The sequence below is a fragment of the Myodes glareolus genome, chromosome 4, assembly GCF_982192425.1.
Source record: "Myodes glareolus chromosome 4, mMyoGla1.1, whole genome shotgun sequence".
Taxonomy (NCBI): Eukaryota; Metazoa; Chordata; class Mammalia; order Rodentia; family Cricetidae; genus Myodes; species Myodes glareolus.
The window spans coordinates 67,310,601-67,330,053 of NC_142029.1; the positions used below are offsets into that span (position 1 = coordinate 67,310,601).

The 19,453-nt window shown below is 33.5% G+C and overlaps 1 protein-coding gene across 1 annotated transcript; it reads right to left on the reverse strand.

Moving 5' to 3' along the window:
* Nucleotides 1-1,802: 1,802 nt before the first annotated feature.
* Nucleotides 1,803-2,747, reverse strand: LOC148122309 (olfactory receptor 8G50-like). Its single transcript, XM_087905057.1, has one exon. The coding sequence runs from the start codon at nt 2,745-2,747 to the stop codon at nt 1,803-1,805; it is 945 nt and encodes a 314-aa protein (XP_087761183.1).
* Between the last annotated feature and the right edge of the window lie 16,706 nt (nt 2,748-19,453).

Here is a 19,453-nt window from a genome sequence, read left to right on the forward strand (position 1 = left end):
AAGTATATTTTCCTTAAATTTGTTCTTTCTTTTATTTTTTCTCCAAGCCTCTAAGAAAGTTAAAATATTCCTATTGTAAACTCTGAAACAGATTCTAGTTGCTACCCAAACTCCAGAAGCTCCTGGGCTCCAAATATCATGGGTTCATCCACCCAAGACTAACTGGTTCTGTATTTAGGTAGCTCCCTCCACATGTGCTTTTACCAAACAATCCCCTGTGTGTATTTTACACACCTGGCTCAATGTCTCTCTTCACCATGGGTTGTGGGCTCTCCCTGAACGTCCTTCTTGAGCTGCTGTCAAATAAGTTTACTGACATGAAATATAGTCAGGCTTAGTGACTATCAAACATTAGGAGACATTACCCATCAATGGCACACTTTTTGGGATAGGTCTTCCTGATTTGATTAATTTAAAGAAAATTTGAGTGGGTGACAAGGGAATTAAATTGTGCTAGGACATTATCAGTTGAATCTGAGAGAAAATTGGTTTTGATTGAAGAGAAATTACCAGAAGGCAAACATAGATGGTGTAGATCTGAATTTTAACTGCATTCTGGTCACATTATCCTCAAATATTGCCCTAAAGGAATTTTAATGTAGATATAAAATGTTATCTAATAATGAAAATGTGTGTATATGTTTATCACCTTCCACTTTTGCAAAACTAGAATGTACCTGGTTTGAAATTTCACCAGGCTAATAACATGGTAAGCATTGGTTTTTCTTTAGAAGATGTATTGATGTAAAGGTTGGGGACAATTGTTGACATATTTGTTTATGCTGAAGGTTAAAGTTGTAGGGTGGGAAAATAATATTTATTAGTGTAGAAATACATGTGTGTTTATAAAGCATAAATAAAGACAGCTTTTGCTATTTTGGGGTGACCACTTGTGAGAATCTCATTTGATGATCAGATACTACTTCATTTCATTGCACCAATACGTCTTCCCATTTTGGGACCTAAACCAGGGCTGTGAAGGGACTGAGCCATATAGGTAACTGAGGGGTCAACAACAGTGTAAAGAATGTTGCATTGATAACCATAAAAACACATAGTCATCTGTTCCTGTTTATCATTGCCACTCTAGTTTAGGAGAAGGTAAATACATTGTGGGAAGAAATATGACAGAAGCTGTCCTTTTCTTACATACACACTAACAGAATCCTATATAAGTTCCAAATTTCCACATATCAGAATTACTCATTGATATTTGCAACTACTTAAATTTTTTCTTTTCTTATTATTTGGAGACAGGTTTCTCTGTAGCTTTGGAGTCTAACCTGGATATTGCTCTTGTAGACCAAACTGGTCTTAAACTCACGGCGATATGCCTACCTCTGCCTCCTAAATTCTGGGATTAAAGGCAAGTGCCATCACTGGCCAGCTTCAATTACTTATACTACTCAGAAAATTACTTTTTAAATCATTTGGCAATTTATCAAGACAGCAAAAACATTAAGACTACAAAAGGATACTGAATAAATTCATTTATTTCCAACTGAATGTCGGTGAGGCTAGCCTAAAGAGAGTTAGGTTCTTCTATGTAAATATGAAAAAAAACATGCAAAGAGCTTTGAGAATTGTTCAGGCGATGATATAATTGTTATCTGGAAAAGAACTTTGGTTATGCCAGAAAGTAGTAGCTCTCTGTGGGTATAAAGGTGAGAGTTAATTTCTTCCTTGAGTACATTTCTTCAATATATTATGTACTATCAATAAACTCATGTCTAGTGTTATTAAATGCTGTTTATGGAATTTCTTCTTCCAATTTACAAATGCTGCATTCTTGATAAAGAAAATTAGTCTTTGTTGAAAAGAAACAACTTTTTGAGTAATATTTTAAAGGCAACTTTGACATCTTTATTTCTCAGGCTGTAGATCATGGGATTCAACATAGGAACAACAATGGTATAGAACACAGATGACAATTTCCCTTGGCCCAGGGAGCTGACTGATGATGGCTGAAGGTACATAAAGGCTGTCGAACCAAAGAAGATGGCAACAGCCATGATGTGGGAGCTGCAGGTACTGAAGGCCTTGGATCTTCCCCCAGTGGAATGAATGTGGAGAATGTTGACAATGATGAAGATGTAAGAGCTAAGGATGGTCACAGATGGTGCTATAATGTGAAATGCACTGAAGGACAGTGCAAGAATTTCATTGATAAAAGTACTAGAGCAAGAGAGCTCCAGTAATGGGAAAAGATCACAGAAGTAATGCCTTATTATATTTGCCTTACAGAAAAGCACTCTCAGAAGAAATACAGTGTGAGTTGTGGCACTTACTAAGCCCATACCATATACCCCAGCTATCATCCACAAACAGACTTGATAGGACATGGTTACATTGTAAAGCAAAGGATTGGCAATAGCCACATAGCGGTCATATGCCATTACAGCCAACATGTGACATTCTGCAACAGCAAAAGAACCAAAGAAGTAAAATTGAGCTATGCATTCTGAGTAGGGGATGACATTCTTTTCTGTCACAAAGTTCACCAGCATTTTGGGAGTAATGACAGTGGACTGGCAGCAGTCAATAAAGGACAGACTGCTGAGTAAATAATACATGGATGTGTGCAGTTGAGAACTGAACAGAATCAAAATGATCATGCCCATGTTTCCCACAACTGTAACCAAATAGACTCCTAGGAAGATGAAGAATAGAGGTAATTGGAGCTTTGGGTTCTTTGTTAAACCAGAAAGGATGAATTCAGCCACAGCAGTATCATTTACTTCTTCCATTCTCTTTTGGGAATGATATGTGAGAAGAAAACTTTATATAGAGGAAAAAATTGAGTATCCATCCTCTTATCACTCAGTGAATTTTGAAATAGAATTCAAATATCTTCAGGTATCTCAAATTGTCTTCCATCTTCTTTTCTATCTAAACAATCAGAGATTTTTCAATCCTGTAGAAATGAGACATGTGAAGAAATAATCATATAGATATTTACATTCTTATTAGTATTTCCATAAGAATTATTTTTACTGGTTCTCATTCCTTAAAACATGCAAACATTCTGGGACACTAAATTGAAGGTTTCAAGAATTTTTCATGTCTTATTTATTCATCTCTCTATTGGCTAAAAAATTTTACTTATGTAATATAAATACACTGTCCAGAAGAGATCCATAGATATAAAAATAGTTATTGGTGAAGAAATTAGAAATTTTATACTGAAATTATAAACAATGGAATTGTCTATCACTTTTTGATTCTCTACCACCATTCTAGGTAATTGACTAGGGAAATATAACCCATAAAAATGAACTAAGAAGTCAGTAGATTAGAAATCAAGAAGATAAAACATCTACTACTGTGTTAGTTTAATCAAGCATATAGAATATCAGGAATTGGTTAAATAGTGTTTTAAATGTAATTACCAGTATATTAGGTTAATGTTAGAAAACAGATATTGCAGAATAATTGATGATGTAGGAAACTCACCAACAATCTCTGGTAAGATATTTAATAATTATTTGTTTGACGCTTGTTTTTCATAGACCTAGCAATTCTTATTGCTTATCTTCCACAAAGAAAACAGTCACCATTCTTGGTCAATACTAAATCATGGAGAAATGCTTTATAATAGTTAATATGGTTAAGTCATGTCCACTTTAACAGTCGTTTATGTGGTGTCTTGAGATTTCTTTTTTTCCTAACTTCTTTTGTTAAAAGACCTTATTGATAATAGTACACCTCTACTAAAAACACTGAGAACCACATAATGTAACTGAATGTGTTCCCAATTGGAAGTGTTGGAAATTTAACACCCTATACTGCCTATTGAAAAAGATAAACCATTGAAGGCCGAATAGGTTATGTTGCAAACTGAATATGGCTGTCATGATAAATAGTTACCACAGGAGAGGGATGCTAATGGAGTGCTCACTTTGGTCCTTTCTTTATATCTTTCATTTGAACTCCTCTGATCATTCAGGCTTTACTCTATCACCATTGCACAAAATGAACTTTCTTGATGTCTTTTGGTCTTCAGCTTCTCAACCTTCAGAAATTTATGACAAGATAAATACAGTCCTCATCACTGTTCTTTACCATCCTCTCGTATTCTGCTGCAGTAAAAAGAACAGACCAAGATACACAACCATCTATATTTTTCGGTCTGTTCATTTCCTTGTTCTACTGTGTATTGCCATTTGCAAAGATGTTCCAGGAAATATTAGTCTCAAGCACATAAGACCCATCATTTGCTGCTAAATTATGACAGATCTCATTATTTTTGTGAACTTTGATCAACTTTATGCATCTTGCCCTGCATCCCAGTTCTAGCAAATTCCATGCCCTTCTGTTCAACTCTGCTTGTGTCACTGAAGCACGATTAATAAAAAACTCAGAGACAGATATTTGGGTTCAAACTGATGAACAGAAAAGCAAGGCAACCAGCACTTATTCAGATCTCAGTCCTAAAATTATGATTCTGCCTTCAGGAAATCTCAGAATGAGACTGAGAGTGGGAACTGCCTCCTTCCACCTTATAATCCTCTCTATCTCTGGGATTAAGAGCATGCACCACCACCGCCTGGAATTATTGAAAAGCTATGAAAAGCTGGTGTTTTACAGGGATTAAAGATGTGTGTCATTGCTGACTAGTCTATAATCTAGGCAGTGTTGCTGTTTTACTTTTCTGATCTTCAGGCAAGCTTTATCTTTTAAAGTACAAATAAAATGCCACTACATGTGACCTTAATGTTTGTATACTTTTGTGCATGTGGCAGCATTCCTCAATAACTGTATTGTCTGTTTTCTTAAGCTCCCATTCTCAAATGCATCTTAAAAATACCAAAATATTTAATTATAAAGATTTGTATTTATTTTCAGTAAATTGAGATGTAAAGGTCCTTTACATCAAACATGATTTCATACATTTATACTTTGTATATTTTCAATTTAATTCTGTTTTCAAATGGCATTATATCAATAATCTGGATGATAGCAAATAAGAAATTGCCATGAAATTTATTACAAGTAGTAATGAATACTTATGTGCTAGTATTGTTTTCAGTACATAGATATTGTTGGAATATTAATGTAAACCAATATTAAAACAAATTTAAAAGTGTTAAACATTTTTTTCTGTGGCCATCACCATAGAAAGATAAAGAATATAGAAGATCTACTCTTCAAGATTCTATAGAATAGAAGGAAATAGGTAAATAAGACACAGGATTAAATATGGTATTTAGAAAGATTTTGAAGGACCACAGCATAATGATGTTTGCTTTTACTCAGGGCATGGTATCAGCAAAGGTATTTTAAATAATATTAAGAAATAAAACTTTGTTTTTTACCATATCAGATGACATGACTTTTACAGAAAAGTCCCTTGAGTAGAGTTTCCACAGTTATATGTTTCTATTTTCCTTTATGCTTTACTCTTATATCTTTATCCTATTTAACATATTTTTGTTTTTGTTAAGGTAAGATCAGTGTTTTATTCAATAATTTTAACATTTTTTTAAAAAAAATCATTACAATAAAATAACATTCACAACTTTAAGTTCTTTCTCAATAAAAAATCAAAAACCAATACAATGGCAAACTTCCCTAAATAATGAAAATAATATGATGCTCTTCCAAATAAAACCACCAAACCATCACCAAATAAAAGCACATACCCAAGATAGAAATAAACAAGACAAAACAGAAAAACCCTGTGAAATCTGTTATCCACTGACCAACTACTCTTGAACATGAAGGTTGTCCTGGAGAGATTGATATAATCAGTATCAATCTATTTGAGAAAAATGCTTCCTGACTGTAGACAGGATATAGAGAAAATGACTCTGGGTTTGGAATGATCTTTTGAAACCTCAAAGCATATCCCCAGTGACACAGGTCCTCCAACAAGGCTACATCTCTTACAAATGTCACAATTCCTAAACTTTTTTAAAAAAGTTTTCAACCTGTATCCAAATATTTAAATATATAACCTTGTTGGGGACATTCTAACTCAAATCATGACAGTTATTCAATCCCAATTGATTAGTCCTAAAAACATTCACTCAATAGACTCCTCATGTGTGTGTGTGTGTGTGTACATACCTAAGTGTGATATAAACAATACATGTGTCTATATATTTAGCAATAACTATTGAATAAGTCAGTAACTTGGGAATTGTTGGAAGAGAGCATGAGAAGTTGCAAAGGAGAGAAGAAATGTTTCAAATGATCGAAATACTCAGTTCTCACAAAAGAATTTTCAGAAACAATTTTAAATTGAAATAAATATTAATAAAACAGTGTTATCAGTTACATTTTAAAAAGAACGTGGGGATCTTGAAATGTTAATGGATCTTGAAAGGCAAAAAGTAGCACTTGTCTGATAACAATAGAATGTAGAACAAATTTTTACAAGCTAAGGACTTCTATTAGGACATACCGCTCCTTCTTCCCAGACAGCTAGATGTTGGGTGCTTTTCCTTTCCCTTACAGTAAAAGGAGAAATAGCTTTGAACATGTGAGAGATAGAGTAAACAGAATTACCTCTTAAATAAATGTTCCTTAAAGTAGAATCATAAAGTCACTTGTTCTACAAGGGTTGGCTGGTATAAACATTTTATATGCAGGTATAGACATCAAGAGATTAGTTAGGAAAAGAGTAGTGAGAATCATCTCCCTCTGGAGTCTCATCCCTCAAGTATTGTCTCTGGAGAAATCAACATCCAGAATTAATATATGTTTCCCTGTGGTTCTCACCTGTGAAATGTAGTCAGTCCTATGGTAGTTCTGTTTAAAGTATAGACTTAGTAAGAGTATGTAAAGTACACTAAAATATTTATGAAATTATAAATAAAAATGATTGGTATTTTAAAAAATAATTTACTCAGAAGAAAAAAAAAGAAATAACAGAAAAAAGAACCAAAATGATCTGGATTTGTATCTTTCATTGACACCTACCAAATGTGCTTGGACTGTATGAGGGAGTTGCAAAAATATTTTCTTGCAAAAATTTACCCAAGAATTTAATAAAAGCAACTTTTTGATCACCTAACATAAAATAATTTAGATGTCTTAAATAATTTACAAAAAGTGACAAGCAAGACTAATAATGAATACTAGGAGGAGACATGGGAATAGTGCCAGTTAAGTCAGATACCATCAATAATTAGTTGATCTTTAAAAAAAAAGGCAACGATAACAACAACAACAACAACAACAACAACAACGACAACAACAAAAACCTGATAAGATTCCAAGAGGAATAAGGCAAGTTCACTCCTTTAGGCTTTCAAGAACAGAAATAAGAATTTATTTGTAAAATAAACATAAAATATTCAGTATACTCTCTGATAGATTTAAAAAAGGACTGGAAAATATAAAAATATCCTTAAAGAAACAATTTCTACTGAAGATAACAAATAGAAAAATTGTCTTCTCATCACTTAGTTCACTTGTCTAGAATTTTTGGTTGGGTAATCAGAAAGCTAAATATCTATCAAATATGAACAGTACATTTAGACCAACTTACTCTTTTTCTTGCCCTTCAACATGCTCTTCATTTTTTGTCTTAAGGACTATCTTGTAGCTCACCCGAGTTAAATATAATAATTCTACATATTTAGAAAGAATAGACTCTTCGTCCTGCAATGGATGGAGATAGAGACAGAGACCCTCATCAGAGCAATGGACTGAGCTCCCAAGGTCCAGTTGAAGAGAAGAAGGAGGGAGAAGATGAGCAAGGAAGTCTGGACCACGAGGGCTTGGTCCACCCACTGAGACAGTGTGCCTGTTCTAATGGGAGCTCACCAAATTCAGCTTGACCAGGACTGAATGAGCATGCAATCAAACTGAACTCTGTGAATGGGGCTGACTGAGAAGCCATTGATAAAGGCACTGGGTCTTGTTTCTACTGCAAGTACTGACTTTTTGGAACTCTAGTCTATTTGGATGCAAAGCTTCTTAGGCCTGGATGTAGGGGGAAGGTCCTTGAAATTCCCACAGGGCAGAGTTCCCTGCCATCTCTTGAGGGAGAGGGAGGAAGGAGGATGAGTGGGGGGAGCGAGAGTGAGATGGGAGGAGGGGAGGAAGTGTAAAGTTTTGAATGGAAAAATAAATTTTAAAAAAAGACAACCAAAAGAAAAAGAAAAAAATGAATAGGGTGTAAATTTGTAAATTTTAAATTCTTTTTTAAATAAATTCAGACTATTACTATGAGATTGTTAATATAATTAATAAAGAAGAATAGCTACATAAAATATTAAGACAAATAATTACTACATAAATGCATTAAATCATTGGTTAGCATAAATGAGCAATATCTAAAAGTATCTATGAAAATAACATAAATAGCACCACCCATAAATTGAAACTGGAGTTCGAACTTCCCTTCTTTTTTAGAGAATTTTCAGTCCTTGGAGAGATAAGTAGCAGAAAGAAACCATCACATAGTGGTTTACATAATTTTTACCTATTCTTTCAGAGTTATTATTAATTCTACTTAGTCACTCACAACGTGTGAATTAGTGTTCCAATAACATCTCATGTCTTCTTCATAATTTTCTCTCCCAATGAATCTGGAATGGTTTTTTGATAAAATGAGAACAGTTTTCACAAGGAAAGAATTTCTACTGAAGATAATGAGCAGTTCAATTTTCTATCTCATCACTTTAGTTCTGTTAGCTTAGAATTTTAGGTTGGGCAGTCAGAAAGTTAAGTGAAATTTATAAGCACCATATTTGAAAATGTAAGCAAAACCAATCTTTACTTAAGGGTAAATATATAAATACAACTGAGTCTATAGAAAACCAAAATCAGCTAAATTATATACTGTAAATGAATAGAAATAAAGGAAATTATAGAATACAAGATTCTCTAAACAACTTATCTGAATTAACTCAAACTTTATAAAACCAATGAAAACTTTCATTTTCCTTGGGTCTGGGTTGTAACTTAGAGCCGAGCCTGGTAACCAGTCTAGCATTGCTTATTATGATTATTATTTTATTTAGGATCGCTTTGACTTTCTTGGAATTTTTGTACTTTGCTATCAATTTTAATATTGTTTTTATATTTCTGTGACAAATGCCGTGTGGATTGGTACAACATCAAATTTGTAAATCACTTTAGTAGGATACTTAGTCACAAATTTATCTATAGCACTTCAAGACCATGGAGTGTCTTCCAACACATAATGCTTTACTTTGATTTATTTTCTCACAGATTTAAATATTTACATAGAATTTTTTCATTTTCATTAGTGGAAGAGATTGCTTGATTTCTTTCTTTTCTGTCTCCTTTTCCTTTTTTATTTTTGTTATTGAGCTTGTGATGAATGGGATTCTTTCTTTAATTTTTGTTTTGGTGCTTTTGTTATTTGTATATAGGAAATGTCTTAAATATTCTCATTTAGTTTTGAATCTTGCCTCTTTGGTTATATAGTTCCTCAATTAGAACACCTTTCTGATGATATCTTTAGGATATTTTATATGTATTATGATATCATCTGCAAACAAAAGTAATTTTAATTCTTTTTATTTCTTTATCTTCCTTCATGTATTTAATTGTTCCATCTAAGTTCTGAAGAAATACATTGAAAATATCAAGACAGTAGATTGTCTTGTATTCTTTATGAATTTTTCTATTTTTTATTTTTAAAGGATATTTTTGAAAATTTCATATCAGAGTACAAATTTCTTACCTTCGCTATCCATGCACCAACTCTTCCAGTAATTCCCACTTCCCTATAATGCATTACATAAACACATATTGCATATATGTATCTTTTGTAAAGATATATGTATGTATGTGTATGTGTATACATATCAAGCTTGTTTAGTGTTTGTATAATTTAGAGTCCTATTTATATGTTTTAATGCAGGTGGCTCATCCCTGAAGAAAAATGATTTTTCCTGTCCCAGCAGTCAATTACTCATTAATTATCCATTACTTTATTTTTGGGCATGAGGCCTTGCAACCTTTTCATCATCCATGTTGGCATGTAAACTGGGATAGTCATTGTGCAATTCTTGTTTAGGTCACATACGGTTGAGATTTCAAAGGTTCATATTCCCTGTCAAGTATAGAAGACAATATCTTGCAGCCAACATTCTGGTCCCCTGGCTCTTCTACTCTTTCTTTCCCTACTTTCTCAGTAGTCTTTGAACTATGAGTGTTGTAGATGTATCAAGTGGGGATCTGATACATCTACACTCCACTAAAGAACTTTTAGGGAATTTGTTTGACAATTCTTTAGAATATGAAACACAGATTTACCATACACCCTAGAACCTTCAATGCTAGGTTTATACACACAAGCAGGAAAGACATACTGGCACAGAACAAAGTAAAACTAAAATTTGTGATGGAATGACAAAGCAGCAATATTTAAAGTAGTTACAGAAGAAACAAGCAACATCGAAAACTGTAGAATTGACAGAGACATCTCGCTGCCTGGACATTTACCCAAACATTCTTCTCTACCATTGGGACATCCACCTTCAGCCTACAGGCCCATAGTATCCCGCAGACTTTTCCATGATGCTAGAAATTTCAAAGACAGTATAGTCACTTTCTTCGGTGTCCTACAGAATGTCTCGCAGACTTGTTCATGAAACAGGAACCCTGAAGGATCATCTCACCTTTAGACAAGTTCAGCAGTCATCTCTTTGCTGGTTCTTCATGTCCAGTTTATGCATCATTCCAGGCAAGAGCAGTTTCTTGCCCAAATGGCTAACCAACTCCATAAGAAGCATCTTTGATGCCCATCTTCCTTTTGAATTAGATTGGTGTTGCCAGGAACAGATGTGTCTCATTGTCATGAAAAGCCCTAAGTTATTAAAACATTTTAAATGCCACATTCTATAGTCTTTGAAAGATATAAAGAATGCCTACCTAACTGAAATACATCTCTATATATCAAGAAATTCTAACTAACATGACTACAAGCTTGACTATTATTGATTATTATTCATTAACAACTTATATTTCCTAATTATACATTACAATTTTAAATGAACTACACAATCATAATACCTTAATCAAGAGCAGTAATATGCATATAACAAGATTGACCTTAAAATTTATATCAATAAATCAAAATTCATAAAAATACAAATTATTCATATCTATATAATATCCCCCTTTAAATGTAAAAGAACATTTATAAACAATATTTGGGAATATGGATGCAGTTTTTCTCTCCAAACTGCTTTGTGCTATAAGGGGACACAATCAGGTCTTTCATGGTATATCCTGTGTGCTAGGTTCATCTCAGTCAGCAGTTGAGCAAATTAATTTTCTGAGAGTGTTTATGGCAACCTTTCAGGAGGGCATGGTCTATCATACTATATGGCCCTAGAAGCAATCCACAGGGTCTCATCTTCTGTGAAAACAAAAGAAGAACCTCTTTTCCAAAGTATCATATCCTTAGACCCAACTTTTGAAGTCAAGATACCTTTATAATATATATGCTGGATTAGTTTAGCAGCACATACAATGAAAATTCTCTCTGTACTTAGCTCCTTCACAGTCAAAAAATTAAAGAAAACACAATAATATACAGAATCCAGACTCTGTGAATTTTTCATGTTTACGTGACTTATTTTTTTAACTTCCTTTAATCTATGATTTTCTGTACTCTGTCTCTTTAAAGACTTTATCCCCCCTTTTTTAAAGCATTAACTTCATTTTATGACTCTGTATACTCTTTCTCTTTTGTCTCCCAAGACTATGTTCATTTATACAACTTTGTGACCCATTTAGAGTTCGCTTATGTCTGAATCTGTCCTATTGTATTGTCTGTAATTTTCTACTGTCTTGAAGAGTTTTTATAATGTTAAGCAGCTTGGTTTTAGCTCCTCTGGATACTGGCTCCACCTCTCTCCAATTTGAAAATGGTGGACTTAGCTCTTCTTTCTTCTAGCTCTGGGGTTGCCAGGTAGGAGACACACTCAGCACTTTAACTCTGAGAATGACCATGCAGCACATAAACTCTTTTTATCTGAGTTACAGCCAAATCTGCCACGCAGAGCACTGCTCAGCCTGGAAAAATCTTTGTGTTTGGTGGCAAGAATATGCCATCTTCTCCTTCCTGTGCATGCCTAGTAGACCTGATCCCGCTGCCTGCCCAGGCAGGAGCACCAAGCCACAGGCATAGTCTCAGGTACTTTCTTTCCAACCCCAAGTGAGCACACAAACATCCAGCCCACAAATGCTCCATAGCCGGAGTTTGAGCCAGAGGCAGGGCCCAGGAAACTGTGTTTTAAAACAGCACAGTTTTTTTTGCTCTGTTATTGTTGAGTCAGGAAAATATCTCTGTGGCATGCCACCAGCAAACAGCAAAAAGCTGTGTTAAACTCTGATTTTTATTTATCTAAAATTGAGCTCTTTCAGGCTTTTACGTAAATAAAGTTGGCCACATTGGGCTGCAAAACTGTAACACAAGTAGGGTAGCCCTTTGTTGTATCCTGGCTACCCAGCTAGCTTACAACTGAAATAATCATGCAGAAACTGTATTCATTTAAACACTGCCTAATCCATTATCTCTAACTTCTTATCGGCTAACTCTCACATCTTGATTTAACCCATTTCTGCTAATCTGTATATATCACCATGAAGTCATGGCTTACCAGGAAAGGTCCGGCATGTCTGATTCTGGCAGCTCCATAGCAGCTCTCTCACTCTGCTCTCTTTTTCCCAGAATTCAGTTCAGTCTTCTCTGCCTACCTAAGTTCTGCCCTATCAAAAGGCTAAGGCAGTTTCTTTATTCAACCAATGAAAGCAACACAGAGACAGAAGGATCTCCTACACCATTGAAATCACAGATAAAGAGGGTTTTATGAAGTCTAACACTATAATTTTTTTCCATGTTGACTTAAACCTAAACAAGACATTACCCATTTTCCAGGGTAAGGTGCATATCTTGTGACAAGCATTCCTTTAAAGTTACTACAACTTCAGCCATAGAAGTTAAATACTCATTAAATGTAAGTATATAATGTCATATCAGTTATAATGATTTTTGTGTAGAAACAGCAGCAGAAATAAATTAAAATTAAGCAGTGATAAATTTAACAGCTTCTTAATTGATTTTAAGTACTTTTAATATAAAATTTTTATTTATACAATAATTTCATATATAGATTAAGTCCAATTCATATGAAGAACTAGAAATATGTTTTAACTTCATTGAAATTGGTAGACTAAGAGAAAAACGGGTAATTCGGGTCTGTTCATGAAAATACAAATCTTAAAATATTATAAAAATATAATTTATTAGTTTAGTTTTTCTAATACAATCTTAACAGTGACACCTAAAATATCTCTGATCTAGCCAGCTCAGGTCTTATTGAACTGAAATACAACCAAGAGGTCACAATGATGACTGGCAGTTGATCAGTAGGCCTCCTAGTGGCCACCATTTGCCATAGGTCTATCCCACCCCTCTTCCCAAAGGCTTCTATATTCTTTCACTTCTTCTGTAGTCCAGAAGGTTAACAAGCATTGGTTTGAATCTACTGTGCTACATTTCAGGCTATGGCTTTAGGTACATTCATGCTACATTTAGGCTATTGTTTTTGCTAAAGAAAGGAAATTGCCAAGATCAAACACAGATGCAGTAGGATGCTTGGAAAACATTTGAAGATGATATAACTAGTATGCAGCTTATGTGTTATTAGATATTTTATGATGCTTGAAAGCAGGGAAGAAAAACCTTTAATAATTACAAGGGACAATTATGTCAGTTTCTTATTTTAAAAAAGGAACAAGTATCATATTCCTGCTTATGGACATATGGAATCATAAATCTGATGATACTTCACTTTCAAAGAAAAAAGAAAAAAACCGCAAATGCTCAGTCACATTGAACCTGCTAAATTTCATGCATACATATACATATAATCCTCTCCATCTGTGGTGGACCCAGATGCCTACTTAAAGTTCTTAGACTATGTGGTAGTCATTTGATTGTGTACATTTTAGATTTCTCTTCATTCTACTTGCCAGGGTGTCACCAACCAGTTTTTTTTTCTTGTTATCTGGTAAATATGTACTTCTTTTTATATCCATTCTAAAACTATATTTGACATAGTGATTCTACAATATGATGTATTAGATTCATCTTTCCTAAAGCCTATTCAGTATTTTTTTAATTTCTGATCCAAACACATGTTTCATGGGCTAAAAGTTGCATGATTAGCCAAATGACAAGTTGGACTTATTTACTTGCATCTGTAGTAGTACAAGTCTGCCACATTGCAAGATTTTTAAGATACTTTTAGCAATAAGTTAAGAATTAGACTCTGCTTGACTTAAGACTGTGATTTTTCCAGACTTCAGAATCTTAAATATCATGTGTGAATGCATGAGACAAACACACTCACTTTACTTCTGCTACAATTTTCAATATCAAGTTTTATTTATCACTTGCAAATTGCACTTATCTTAGAATAGGGAGAACTATGCTCTTATCCTTCAGCAATTAGTATTGGGAAAACAAGACCAAGTTCAATGGCAACAGTACCTGTGAGCCTGATCTGCATTTCTTGTCAGCATCTTTCAGGACTCAGTTTATACATCTCCAGATTAAACTTCACAGGCATAGTTACTAGGGCAACTGTGAAGCACTGAGATGAATTTATCCTCTTTAGGTACTGTATGTCAGGAAATTGTCATTCCCTAAGGACTCTCATTTTTCTAGAAACATGTTCATGTTCATAATTCCCCATATGTCTATTAAAAATTTTGAGGTCATGGTCACTAAATAGTTGTGCTAAAATTGTTATCTAGATCCAATATATGGACAGGTGTGAGAATTTATCAAGTCCTTAGGAGCCTCAAGCTAATACAACAAGCAAAGCACACACTGAAGAAACCAGGTTTTAGAGGAGCAAATCCTTTCATGATGAGTTTTATCTTGTTGATAATATGTTTAATAATATTTTAAAAAGTAAATCTATTCAGTGCTTAACATATTACATGAATATTATTAAGAATTTCTGCAAGAATAAAAATGACCTCTCTTTGCTACAAATTAAAACATTTCAGGAGAATAATAGAATAATCTTAATGAAGGAGATTGGGGGCACCATTAATACTATAAAAGTAGATGAGTTATTTTTTTTGATTTTTATTGAACTCTACATTTTTTCTCTGCTCCACTTTCTGCCTCTCTCCTTCCCTTCAATATCAGATATTTCTTGACTAAATAGTTAGAAACCAGGGCTATTCATATTCACAAGTTATTAAAATGGTTTGAAAGACTAAACTAAGTACCTTCTATGATGATGAATTTATTTTGTTTTTCTAATTTGTCCCTTATTTTTCTTCTATAAGCAATAAAATAGTATATGCTCAAATGAATCGGTAATTAATTCTGCAAAACATAGTTAATACTTTATACCATTCAATACTACACATCAGTTTAACATTCTAAAGAAACTCAACACAACTTTGGTTTTGATTTGTACTGGTATTGATTTGTATGGAAAACAACTGTAGTAAACAGACATTTATAAACTCATCATTATGGGAACAATTTTACTATTGTTCAAATTTAGGTAGTCTGTAACTTATGTTAAATATTGGAAATTTTGTAAATTTCTAAAAAAAAAATCTCAAAATATTACAGGAATAGTAGTTGAAACAATTGAATATTAGTAATAACCATTTGGATGTATAGTGACTATCTTCCAGCATTCTGAATATTCTGTTTTTAAGAAGTGTTGAGCTCTTGGTTTATATTTTAACTTTTATTTATTTTATTAACACACATTAATATATATTATTGTAGTTGAGTGTGTTATTTTCATATTAGAAGAATAATTACCTTAAGTTCAGATCCACAGAGATCATGAATGATTAGAAATATGCTGAGACAGTGAGATTCAACTGTACACTCTGTTAAATTGGACACTTAGTATAATTTCAGAGTCCCCAGAAGATAATCTCTAGAGTTGTGAGCATTTGTTTGTCTCTATTCTCTTTATCTAAAGTCCTGGGCAAAACTTATCATAAAAGATAAAAAATTCTGTTAATAAAAGTACCACACTAACTGGAGAATAAAAAGAGAATTTAGCTAGACCCACTGAAAATGATTACATAAATAAATTATAGATACATAGGTAGAATAAAAATAATAGATAGATAGATAGATAGATAGATAGATGATAGATCGATAAATGATGGAATTGTAGATAGAAAAGAAAGATAAATAGTTGGATAGACAGATGGATAGATAAGTAGATAGATAGGTGATAGATAGATGATAGATAGATGGATAGAGAGAGAGAGAGAGAGAGAGATAGATAGGAATGTTCAAAGACAAAACATCAAACCTATAATGAGCTGGCCAATTTATTGTAATTATGGATAACTTAGTGGGTTTGTTTTTTTTAGTTTTTGCCACATTTATTGCAATGTATTTTACATATAAGTCACAGAATATGCACCACAAATTTTCCTCATATTTTCATAGGTATAATTAGGTTCTAATTTGGGTATGGATAATTTTCAGGAGTAGAGAGTGTTTGTTTGTGTTGCAATTAACACTTCACAGATTTTCATTGTTGATATATGAAGTTTCAAGCTTAATTATTTTTAACTTTCCATATCCTTGATAACCAAGGAAAACTAAACATCATTCTAAGGACCTCTTTATGAACAGGGTTTAATGAACTCAGAAATGTGTTATTTACACATTGTCTTTATGGACTTGTTAGCTAAAGAAATTTTGCCCAAGACTAAAACATTTAAATTTTGGGTAAAATAGGTCAATATGTCTTTACTATGTAATGTATCCTTAGAACATGCACACAAATGAACTTTAAAGAATTTAGTTAACAAAAATGTAGTGTATTAAATCTATTCTAGATATAGTTGCAGCCCTTGGAATTATATAAAATCATTAATAGATGGGAATGATATAATTGTCAAAATTGTTCCTTATATATTTATGAGAGACTAAGGAAATTATTAAGGATATCTCAAATTTTAAGAACTATTCTATCACCTAAACAACAAAGAGTTTTATGATCAGGAATTTCTGATTAGTTGTATTAGTCATAATAAGTTTGGCTAAACCATGGAATTACAAACTCAAATAATCAATGCATAAACCACAAAGACACTGGAGCAGGCAGATGCTCAACACATAGAAGTGTCTATAAAATGTTTTAAAATTTGAAATCAGGTGTCTGAAGTAATATACTAAAGAAAGTATGTAAGATTCATTTAATAACAGGCCAAAAATTGATTTTTCCAGGGTAAAAATTTCAAAACTAGAAATTTCAAGTACAACAGTTCCATACCATGGTCTTTCCTATATCTTTTCACTGAAAATAAGAATGGAAGATTTCTTATACAAATGTAAAAAAAGATGTAAAATTAATGGAGTAGACATTATAACATAAATAGGTTGTTGTCATCCTCAGTATTTCTTTTACTGTAATTTCTATTAATTATATGTGGCAACTTTCATATAAGAAATAATAATAAATAATTATAAAAATAACATATAATAAAATATCTGAATTAATGATTAAAATATTGACAAATGAATTAATAGAGAGTCAAACAATCTATCAGCTGATGATTCTATACTAATAAATAAATCCTATATTAGTTTTCTTTATAGGAATGATTTCTTGTCTAGTATTTTCTTCAGGGCAACATTGACATCATTATTCCATAGGGATCAGTGTGGGAAAAACAGTAGTATAAAATACAGAGGACACTTTCTCTTGGTTCATGAAATTAACTGATGATGATTGTAAGTACATGAATGTAGCAGAACTAAAGAAGACAACAGCAGAGATTGGGAGCTGCATGTGCTGAAGGCTTTGAACTTGTCTTCAGTAAAATGAATGTTGAGGATGCTGGCAATAATGAAGATACAACAAGTAAGAATAGTCAAAGTCGGGAAAAGAATGCTAAAAATTACAAAACACGGAATCAACAACTCATTAACATAACAGTTAGAGTGAGCAAGCTTCAAGAGAGGAAGAAGAAATAGTGATTGATCACATCTATATTAAAGAACTAAATCTGATGATAAAGTCAGTGTGAGCTGATGCACAAACCACACCAATAATATACATCCTCGAAATCAGGAAATGAAAGGTGATTGTTACATTGTAAAGTAAGGGGTTGTAGATGGCAACATAGCAATGATATGCCATTGCAGCTAACATGTGACATTCTGCAATGGCAATAATGAGGAAGACGTAGAGATGAGTTATGCATCCAGTGTAGGAGAATTTATTCTTCTCTTTCACAAAGGTCACCGACCTTTTTTTGTTTGTTTGTTTATTCAAGTATCTGAAAACACTCTTTCCACTTCCTCCCCTCCTCCCAATACCCTCCCACTCCCCCCACTCCCTCTCCTCCTCCCTTACCATTCCCAAGACCAGTCAGGGTTTCCTGTCCTGTGGGGAATCCAAGTTCCTCCCCCCTCCCTCCAGGTCCAGGAAAATGAGCATCCAAACAGGCCAGGATCCCAAAAAGCCAGTCCATGCAGACTAAACAAGACTCAGTGCCATTGTCAATGGCTTCTCAGTCTTCATTTGGACCTCGGGGGCTCAGTCAGCCCCCATGTCAGCCACATTCAGAGAATCCGGTTTGATCAAATGCTCGTTCAGTCCCAGTCCAGCTGGCCTTGGTGAGCTCTTATTCGATCAGTCTCCTTGTATCAGTGGGTGAACGCACCCTTTTTCGGTTCTGACTTTTGTGGTAAAGACTGTGGAATGGCAGACATCCACAAAATGAAACACATCCATCGGGCATATTTCATTCTTTTGAGTACTCTTTGGGTTACTTTCTGTATGTAGTGGTGTTTGGTTTCATAAAGAACAAGTAGGACAACTCCTTAAAATTTCCTTGGCTTCTTGCCATGTGCTTAAAAACTCTTTTGAAAAACCTTTTTAATGACATGATTTTTCTTACAAAATTCTGAGGTTCAGCATCTTTATAATCAATAACTGATTGGTTTCTACATATCTTGAGCTAGAGGACTTGGCATATACTTATAGGATGAGGTGCATATTATGTATACAGGATTATTCCTATTCCTGATTGTATCTTGTAATAATAAAGTCAATTTCTTTAAATTAATCAAGTCATCAGGAACTATCCCAAAAGTGTGCCATAGATTGAAAATGTCTCCTAGGAATGTTTGATAGTCATTAAGTATTTTCAATAATTCAATCCTAATTTGCACCTATTGGGGTCTAATTTTTTGTGAACTTATCATAGCCTAAATAATTAATAGAATCTCCTCTTTGTAATATTTCAGGAGCAATTTGTAGTCCCCAACAAAGCAAGTGTTTTCTTTATTTCTTCAGACATTATTTCTAAAGTATGTAGATTTGAATTGGAAAGTATAAGGTCATACATGTAATGGTAAACTCTAGATTGAAGAGTAGGTGCCATACAAAATATTGGTGATATTTATCATTCCCTCTCGGAGAATCTTCCATTCATATCTCTTAGC

What these genes read in the sequence shown, in the direction of transcription:
- LOC148122309 (XM_087905057.1), bottom strand. Translation starts at nt 2,747, where the DNA reads ATGGAAGAAGTAAATGATACTGCTGTGGCTGAATTCATCCTTTCTGGT.